Below are 9,613 nucleotides of genomic sequence, written 5' to 3'. Positions count from 1 at the left end.
TTTTGAGAGAGGGTCTCACTGTCACCCATGCTGGAGTGCAGTGGCACGATCTCAGCTCACTGCAACCTCCACCTCTTGGCCTCAAGTGATCCTTTCGCCTCAGCCCCCACCCAAGTAGATGGAAATACAGGCATGAACCACCACGCCCAGCTAAATTATTATTATTTTTTGAGACGGAGTCTTGCTCTGTCACCCAGGATGGAGTGCAGTGGTGCCATCTAGGCTTATTGCAACCTCTGCCTCTGGGTTCAAGCAGTTCTCCTGCCTCGGCCTCCCAAGTAGCTGGGACTACAGGTGCACACCACTACTCCTGGCTTATTTTTGTATTTTTAGTGGAGATGGGGTGTCCCCATGTTGGCCAGGCTGGTCTCAAAACTCCTGACCTCAAGTGATCCACTCGCCTTGGCCTCCCAAAGTGCTGGGATTACAGGCGTGAGCCACTGTGCCTGGCCACTCCTGCACTTTTTTTAGGGGTCCATGGAAAAGAACACCAAGAGACACAGAAGAGGCCCACAACCCACACGTACCATGGGTACTGGGTATATTGAACATCAATCAAAAAAACACATTCGAGAGGTCAAGGAAAGTGAAAAAAAAAAAAAAAAAATCAGTAATAGGAAACATTTCAAAGCAATGGAATTCAAAAAAACTGGTCTAACAGCTTAAAAAGGAACATAACTGGGATTTAAAAAGGGTCTGGTAATTCAGGTTCTGCCAATCTTTTGAGAAATGTGGCCCCTGACGGCCACTGTGGCTGCTTCTGCTCAGGCTGAAGGGCAGCCTCCTGCTGTAAGGAATCAAAGCTTAGATCAACTGTCCTTACTCAATTTGGTATTTCAAAGAGGTCATCACATTGTAGTCCTCTTCCAAGTCCAGAACAGTCTCAATGATATTATGATCATCAAAAGCCCGTTTGAGGCTGCCAGGGTCAGCATCTGAGGCCTTCTGAGGGCTCTTGTCCACGAGCAGGGCCCAGGCTTCCTCTTTGAAGGGTGAATCTTGGCAATGACCACACACGTGGTTCAATTCGTTTTCAAATTCTATTTTTCCAGCCAATTCTTCAATAGTTCGGATGCTTGTATGGTCTTAAAAATAAGAACATTCAGCTTTACAATTCCAGTGGAAGGTTTCTGAAGACATTTCAGGTGCAAGTTAAAAACCATGAATGGGTTGTCATTCGTCAGGGATTATGCAAAAGCAGGCATTCCTGCCCCAGGACAGGCAGGCTGCCAGACTGCCAAATTAAGGTGGGTTTGGTACCTGCCTTTCAGGCCCAAGCTTTTACTGAGTTCCAAACACATGCCAGTCCCCAAGAAAGGTGTAAGTGTGAGGGTATAGAAATGTACGTGGTTGTCTGTCCTGGCTCTCAGGGATGACAAGACACAATGTGAAAAAAAAACAAGGTCTTTAGGGTAATCAAAATGCTGCCCAGCCAGGAGCAGTGGTGTGTACCTGCAATCCCAGAAACTTGAGAGGCTGAGGTAGAAGAATCACTTGTGCCCAGGAGTTTGAGACCAGCCTGGGCAACAGAGTGAGACCCTGTCTCAAAAAAAGGCTTCCTGATGTTGGTGAAGGCCAAGGGAGATGGTGAGTAGAGGCAGTAATGACTTCAGTTTACCTCCTAGAGCTAGTGGAGGAGACTCACAGGCTGACAGGGGTTTTACTTTGTGGCCCAGGGTGAGTACCTACCCTCACCAGGCCTTCCTTTCCTCCCTCATAACCTGGAGACCCTTCAGAAACAATAGCTTCAGGTAGCACCCCAGGTTATACATCCCTTTACTAGAAGCTGTAGTATGAGTTTTTTAAAAACAGGGCACATTGGCATGGTGTGCCTATAAACTCAGCACTTTGGGAGGCTGAGTCAGGAGGATCACTTCAGACCAGGAGTTCAAGACCAGCCTGGGTAACAAAGCAAGACCTCGTCTCTATAAAAAATACTACTACTACTAATAATAAAAAAACAAAACAAAAAATAGAGCACATGTAGTTCACATACAAGACATTCAGATTTGTATGTAGAAAAAAAGTCTGACAGGATGTATGCTATACTGTATTAACAGTGGTTATCTCTGGGTGGTAGAATTATAGGAAAGCTTTTGACTTCTAATTGTTTTCCTAATCTTTTTTTTTTTTTCTTTTTTTTTTGAGACAGAGTCTCGTTCTGTCACCCAGGCTGGAGGGCAGTGGTGCGATCTCGGCTCACTGCAACCTCTGCCCTCTGTCTCCTGGGTTGAAACAATTCTCATGCCTCAGTCATCCAAGTTGCTGGGATTACAGGCGTGCACCACCACACCTGGCTAATTTTTTGTGTTTTTAGTAGAGAAGGGGTTTCGCCATGTTGCCAGGCTGGTCTCGAACTCCTGACCTCAAGTGATCTGCCCGCCTCTGCCTCCCAAAGTGCTAGGATTAAAGGTGTGAGCCACTGTGCCCAGCCCTTCTCCTAACCTTTAATTACCGACCCCAGCTAAACTACTCTCTCCTTTTTGCCTATGTCCTGTTTCCTAAAAATCTAAGCTCAATCACCATGTCCTAGTGGCCACCATCCCTTGCCTTCAGGGACTCAATGTATCTAGACATTTATGACATGACCTGATTGATGTATCACCTCACAAGATAATCAACTGTATGAGGGAAGGAACAGGGTTTGTTAACATTCAGTTCTGTACTCAATGCAGAGTCTGAGCAAAACAAATCTACCAAATAAAAAGATGAGTGTTTTGGGCAGGCGTTATGGCTCTTGCCTGTAATCCCAGCACTGGGAGGCTACAGTAAGTGGATCACTTGAGCCTAGGAATTCGAAACCAGCCTGGACAACATAGCAAAACCCTAATACAAAAATTAGTCAATCATGGTGGCGTGCACCTGTAGTACTACTGTAGTACTACGGCTACTTGGGAGGCTGAGCTGGGAGGATCACCTGAGCCTAGGGAGGTTGAGGCTGCAGTGAACTGTGATTGTGCCACTGCACTCCAGCTTGAGTAATATAATGAGACTCTGTCTCTCCCCCCAAAAAGTGGTGGTGGTGTTTTTTTTTTGAGATGGGATCTCATACAGTTGCCCAGGCTGCAGTACAGTGGTATGATCATAGCTTGAACTCCTGGGCTCAAGTGATCCTTCCACCTCAGCCTCCCTAGTAGCTGGGATTACAGGCACACACCACTGTGACCAGCTAATTAAAAAAAATTTTAAGAGACAGATCTTGGTATGGTACTCAAACTAGAAGAGAGTGTTTCTTTTTTCTTTTTTTTTAAGACAGAGTCTCACTCTGTCCCCCAGGTTGGAGTGCAGTGGTGCAATCTCGGTTCACTGCAACCTCTGCCTCCCAGGTTCAAGCTATTCTCCTGCCTCGGCCTCCCGAGTAGCTGGGATTACAAGCATGCACCACCACGCCCGGCTAATTTTGTTTTTTTTTTTTTTTGAGACTGAGTCTCGCTCTGTTGCCCAGGCTGGAGGCTGCCAATGGCGCGATCTCGGGCTCACTGCAAGCTCCTTCCTCCTGGTTTCCGCCATTCTCCTCGCCTCAGCCTCCCAAGTAGCTGGGACTACAGGGGAGCCCGCCACCATGCCCGCCTGAATATTTTGTATTTTTTAGTAGAGACGGCGGTTTCACCATGTTTAGCCAGCGATGGTCTCACTCTCCTGACCTCGTGATCCGCCTGCCTCGCCTCCCAAAGTGCTTGGGGTACAGGCGGTGAGCCATCGGGCTGCGGGGCCAATTTTTGGTTTTTTTTTTTTTTTTTTTGAGATGGATTCTCGGCTCTGTCGCCCAGGCTGGGGAGAACTGCCAGTGGGGGGCCGCGAGTCTCAGCTCACTGCCAAGCCGCTCTGCCTCCCGGGGTCCACGCCATTCTCCTGCCTCAGCCTCCCCGAGTAGGCTGCGCGACTACAGGGGGCCCGCCATCTCGCCCAGCTAATTTTTTGTATTTTTAAAGTAGGAGACGGGGTTCACTGTGTTAGCCAGGATGGTCTCGGAACCTCCTGACCTTGTGATCCGCCCGCCTCGGCTCCCAAAGTGCTGGGATTACAGGCTTTGATCCCACCGCGCCGCGGCCAATTTTTGTATTTTTAATAGAGACGGGGTTTCACCATATTGGTCAGGCTGGTCTTGAACTCCTGACCTCGTGATTTGCCCGCCTCGGCCTCCCAAAGTGCTGGGATTACAGGCATGAGCCACCGTGCCCGGCCGAGAGTGTTTCTTAAATCTGAGATACTTGCTGATTCAGACCCATGTGAAGGACCTACCTTCCCAAGGACAGGATGGACTGGCCCACTGTACTCACCGATCATATCAAGCAGATCCTTCGTGACCTCTTGGCTAGAATTGTTGAGTGGCATGTTTGAGTCAGCCTTCAAATCTCTCTCCATATCTTTCCTGCAGCCCCAGGTTGGGGGGAAGAAAAGGTGGGGAATTAGATTCTCTTTCAAGAAAATATTGAAGGGAAACTCAGTTTTAGATAATCTCAAAGACAAAAACTTACTAGTGATCTTGTCATTTATGCTTTGATTAGAGGACAATTGGAAACTGCTACATCAGTGGAGAAACTAACAGCTTTACCGTAATAACTCACATGACTGTATTACAGACTCACATGCCTGTATTACAGACTGCATTAATTTTTTTTCTTTTTCAGAGACAGGGTTTAGCCATGTTGCTTAGGCTGGTCTCGAACTCCTGGGCACAGACGATCCACTCACCTCGGTCTCCCAAAGTGCTGGGAATACAGGCATGAGCCACCTCACCCAGCCTGCATTTGTTTGTTTTATTTATTTACTTATTTTTATTATTTTATTTTTTTGAGACGAAGTCTCACTCCTGTCCCCCAGGCTGGAGTGCAACGGCGCAATCACAGCTCACTGCAACCTCTGCCTGCCTCCCGGGTTCAAGTGATTCTCCTGCCTCAGTCTCTGGAGTAGCTGGGATTACAGGCGGCCACCACCACGCCCAGCTAATTTTTCTATTTTTAGTAGAGCTGGGTTTCACCATGTTGGCCAGGCTGGTCTCAAACTCCTGACCTCAGGTGAGCCATCCGCCTCAGACTACCAAAGTGCTGGGATTCAGGCGTGAGCCACTGTGCCCAGCATTTTTTTGTTTTTGTTTTTTTTAGATGGAGTCTTGCTATTACCCAGGCTAGGGTGCCGTGGCAAGATCTCAGCTCACTGCAACCTCTGCCTCCTGGGTTCAAGCAATTCTCCTGCCTCGGCCTCCCGAGTAGCTGGGATTATAGATGCGTGCCACCACGTTCGGCTACTGTTTGTGTTTTTAGTAGAGACAGGGTTTCACCAGACCTCAAGTGAGCCACCCACCTCAGCCTCCCAAAGTACTGAGATTACAGGTGTGCCACCACACCCGATAAGGCCTGCACTGCTTATGAGTACCAATATATTTGTGGAGTTGAAAGGAAAAAAATTTTTTGTGGAGTTGAATGAATTAAATGGCCTCTTTATTCCCTTCCTATGAAGCAGCCAAGATGGCAGAACTTTGAAGTTTCATCTCTTATGTTCATCCCTTCTCCAAGTCAAGGTGTCTGGGACCAGGCAATTTCAAGTTACTTGGGAGAAAAAGTCTAGAGGAGACCTGGTGATGGTCCAAAAACGCTGGGGTAAGAGTGGGGAGCAGAGGCAAAATAATCCAGGAAGTAGGGCCCAGACTTCAATTCAGCCTCTCCCTAATGTGGGCAAAGGAGGGTATCAAAGGCCCCAGTGTCCAGATTCAAACACAGGAGTTAAGATGGAATTAAGACTTTGTTTCTGCAACTTAAAAAATAAGGTTATTTTAAACACCAGGTTATTTTACATCCACTACCCCTTTGGGTACTGCAAAGTGGTTTCCATGACTGGTTTGACATCAACGATTGACAACTAGCCCCTCAACTGGAACACATACACAAAATATAACTGTTTCCTAGGCCAGATTCTGAAGAATGTCTATGAACTCCCCAAATGCAGTCACAGAGTTGCCAAGAGGAGGTAAGAGCACTGTCATGAACTAAATCTAGGATCTTCAACAATTTTTTCAGAAACAAGAATCCCCTTAATTGTAGCTGTTAAGCTATCAAAATTAGAATCACCTTAAATTTTCTTTTCTCCAGTTTTCCCCCTCTCCTGCAGTTCTCCAAGACTCTCTTTCAGATGCCAAAATGGAGGAATGTATCAATACATTTTCCTTGCTGGTCAGAGGTTTTCTCTCGGGGCACAAAGCATGTGGTTTTGCATTTACCAGGGCATGGTTTGTTGCAAAGGCAGGGTTCTCATTCTCAGGAGCACATGGGACAGCAGCAAAAGGAACAGCAGAGGAGCAGGCTGCCAGAGGATGTCTTCTGCAGAGGAGCCTGTGCACGGGCAGCGAGGAGGAGAGCGGCGCGGCGCTCAGTTCCAGCCTCCGCTGGCTTGTGCACTCCTGGGAATAACTAACTCCTTCAAAGGCCCGGTCAATGGCTGCAGTCAGTTCCTTTCTGCATCTTCTTAGTTTTTCAGACATTTCTCCTAAAAGCGACCATGCCTTTATGTAATGCATTGGAAATGCACAGGGCAACACAACAATGTTACAAATGAGGCTGCAAACCACCCCGATCGGCCACGATTTCCCGGAGCTTGGCCCTGGCTAAAGCAGGACCCACAAGCCTCGGACTTTCCTCCTGGAGTAGGCGGTTGTCGGCTATCGCGGACGAACCCGCGATCTGCCAGAAACCCCAAGGACGCCCCGCCCCACTTCCCACAGCTTCCTGGCCTGACCCGCCACTGCCTCTCGCCCCACCGCGGCTCCCAGGCCGCCGGGCCGTACCCCGCACCCCGCCCTCTGGCAGGTCGCAGCCACGTCTTTGTCCTCACCCGCAGCGCAGTGACACCGACCCAGCCAACGGTCATCGCATGCGCGCGCCCCGCGCAGGCCCCAGACCCCCACGGATTAGGTTAAAGGTCAAAAAAGCCCAGACCCGTACGTCCGGTTCCTTAAGGCCTTGTGGCCCCACACGCGGCAGCTGGCCCCTCGGTGGGAGTGGGGACGGGTCTTTCCACCGGGGCCCCGGTAAGAGTCTTGGCAGGGATGAGGAAAGAACCTGTTCTAGAAAGCATCTGGGTAACACCAAAATGTATTACTACCCTAAATCGGCATGAACTGGAGCCCTTTCCAGGCTGACAACTCCCACAAAGATTTCTGTTCTCAAGCCAACATGGAAACAACTGGACGGGACAAAGCACCAGGCAGTTTTATGTACTGACTTCCTTTAAGTGTTACCTAATAAAAAGTGTGTTATCTAATAAAAGTTCCACGCAGCATTTAACCGTCTTAATTCATCTAGGGTAGCAGGGGATATAACATAACTGCTGGGTTCCAAAGGAGGTTGAGGGGCCAGGATCCCCAACACTAAATATCTTCATTTCCTTAGCGGGGAGAAAGCTGGAAATTACAAGATGACTCAACGGAGAAATGGGCTTCAGTGGGTAACTTTCAAAAAATTATAAACCCGTATCAGTGCACATAGTGAGGGAAAGGGGAGTTTACTTGAGGCTTGGGTTACTGTGAGCAGACTACTTGGGGTAACCAGTATCAGCATCAGGACCAGAAATCCAGGCGCTCAGGGCAGCCCTGCAGGTGGGGTGGGTCTCCAGGCTGCTCCATACTCAGCGCCTGTGTTTCTCTCCATTCTTTGGGATCCATCAGACATACTCCATTGTGTACCCCCATCCCACCCCTTTTCAGCTTCACAGGTTTCACAGAAATTTCTCACCACCTGTTTAAAAATAAAAATAATTCAGCCACTGGACATAGCTTCTTCTAGGTAAACAGTCTTTTTTTTTTTTTTCCCCTTCTGCTCATAAAAGAAGGGTATTTCCTTGTCTGGTTTTTAGAACACTAGCAGCCTGCAGAGTGTCAAAGATGTTCTCCTGGGGAATTACGCTGGTGCTGCAGGGTGGCAGGATCGTGGAGTCAGCATCAGTTGGTGTCCATGCTGCAAGCCTCATCATCCCCCATGCCCTGCTGACAGCTGCTTGGTCGTGTCCCTCCATCAGAGGAACCAGAACTGCTGAGTGAAGGCGTCTTATAAAATTCATCATCTCGACGCTGGTAAAATAGCACATAAGCTGCTTTAGTCTAAAATACAAGAGGGGGAAAGGCCATTCAGTGGTTGGAAAAATCACCCATTTTCCCCAGCTTTTTTCTAGCTGTCCAAAACCCTCAAAGATCTGCCATATCCACACAGTGGAGACCCTTCCACCTGAGGATGGCTGCCCCTGCCAGGAAGCGGGGAATGGAAGGAGCCCTGTGCAGAGAACTCTGAGGTGAGCTGAGCATCTCATTTATGAAGGTCCCTGAAGGAATGCCAGCCAGCTCTCACACCTAGCTCCCACTGTCACATCAGGATGATGAAATAACCAACTAGCCTGATAGAGGCTCTTCCCAGCTTTAATCCATAAAGACATGAGGAAGAACCACATATCATGGCCTACTCACCACTATCTGATCCTCAGAGGCCAGGGACACGTTGCTATCATCAAAGTAATACCATTTCCCATTCAGTTTGTTCTTCGCATATGCAGTGTCTGCCAAGTTAACAAAGAAAATACTCTAGTGGTCTCCAGAGAATTAATCTGGCTAGCTTATTAGGCATGCACTAAATAAACACAAAAATCCCCAAAACAAAACCCCTGAAATGAAAAATAGTTTACAGTATGTGTCTTAACAACCAAAAAACAACTCACCTTCTTTTCTAATCTGTTCCTTCTCAAAAAGGATGAAAAGGCTAAAAATGGAGCTGTCAGGGACCAAGGTTTTAAACTATAATTTTGGGAAAATAATCCAAAAAATAGAGCTATTCAGTGCCAATCTTCAGGATGGCTATGTGCAATAATCTAAAACCAGGGAACCTATAAAAGGAGCTGAAACTTTGAAGATTTAAGCAAAACAATAGCTCTCACAAGGACATGTCAAGTCAATCTCCCCCACTGCGTCTAGGCAGGTGGCTACTAACATCAACAGAATGCTTAGTGCCTCTGGAGCCTGCAGAATAATCCCAGTTAGGGGAACACTGGGTGTTTGGGTTTGCAGAGCTGGGATGTGAACAATATACCTTAGTCTCTGTCTCAAAAAAAAAAAAAAAAAAAAAGAAATTTATCTTTCAAACTAGGAGTCCAGAGTCTGTGGTTGGGTAACAGTTTCCCACAATGATTTAAGCACTTCTCACAGACAATGCTCCCTGTCTCGATTTTAGACTATTCCCAAGCAGGATGTGTTTATTACAGCAATCCCAGCCCAGTTCCTGCTCCACCCAGACTCTCAGAAACCTCAGAATCCAATGGAGATCTGATTTCCAGTGTCATCTTACCGTGTGGCTTTAGGTAAGGTGTTCAACACTGCAGCCTCAGTTCCTCACTATAGCATTGACTGCACAAAGTGGTAGTGAGGATCATGGGAAAGGGCAACAGAGAAGGTGTTCACGGCCAGTTCACACAGTCTGTGCTTGACACAATAGCAGCAATGGTGGCTTTCAATCTTGAAGTTCCAACTGTAGGCCCAATGTGTACCCTCACACAACCAGCCTAACCTCATGGATGAGAAAACTGAGGATGAGAAACTTGCCCAAATGGTATGTTTGTATGCAAAAATTAGCAAATA

General features: G+C 47.6%; 2 protein-coding genes across 6 annotated transcripts in view; both read right to left on the bottom strand.

Moving 5' to 3' along the window:
* CUNH3orf62 (chromosome unknown C3orf62 homolog) lies at nt 1-7,559 on the bottom strand. Of its 3 annotated transcripts, none has more exons than XM_017868091.1 (4): nt 6,829-6,924; nt 6,069-6,483; nt 4,281-4,372; nt 510-1,085 (listed from the first exon to the last, which is right to left on the bottom strand). In XM_017868091.1, exons 2-4 carry the CDS (start codon nt 6,476-6,478, stop codon nt 820-822), a joined length of 768 nt encoding a protein of 255 aa, XP_017723580.1. In that variant the 5' UTR covers nt 6,479-6,483; nt 6,829-6,924; the 3' UTR covers nt 510-819. The 3 variants fall into 3 exon arrangements, with proteins under 3 accessions (XP_017723578.1, XP_017723580.1, XP_017723579.1); XM_017868090.1 differs by having other exon boundaries at nt 6,782-6,863; XM_017868089.1 differs by having other exon boundaries at nt 1-1,085; nt 6,069-7,559.
* USP4 (ubiquitin specific peptidase 4) overlaps nt 7,190-9,613 on the bottom strand; it is a 78,409-nt gene continuing 75,985 nt past the window's right edge. For 2 of the 3 annotated variants that reach the window (XM_017868085.1, XM_017868086.1), the window contains 2 exons: nt 8,453-8,541; nt 7,190-8,092 (listed from right to left, as the gene is read on the bottom strand). In XM_017868085.1, the coding sequence (XP_017723574.1) occupies nt 7,934-8,092; nt 8,453-8,541 (248 nt within the window). In that variant the 3' untranslated portion in view covers nt 7,190-7,933. The remainder of the gene's footprint in view (nt 8,093-8,452; nt 8,542-9,613) is intronic. The other variant, XM_017868087.1, reaches the window with a different exon arrangement.

The sequence above is a fragment of the Rhinopithecus bieti genome, unplaced genomic scaffold, assembly GCF_001698545.2.
Source record: "Rhinopithecus bieti isolate Rb0 unplaced genomic scaffold, ASM169854v2 scaffold_3875, whole genome shotgun sequence".
Lineage (NCBI taxonomy): Eukaryota > Metazoa > Chordata > Mammalia > Primates > Cercopithecidae > Rhinopithecus > Rhinopithecus bieti.
The sequence above is the reverse complement of the archived record's forward strand: the minus strand, read 5'-3'. Positions and strand labels throughout refer to the sequence as shown.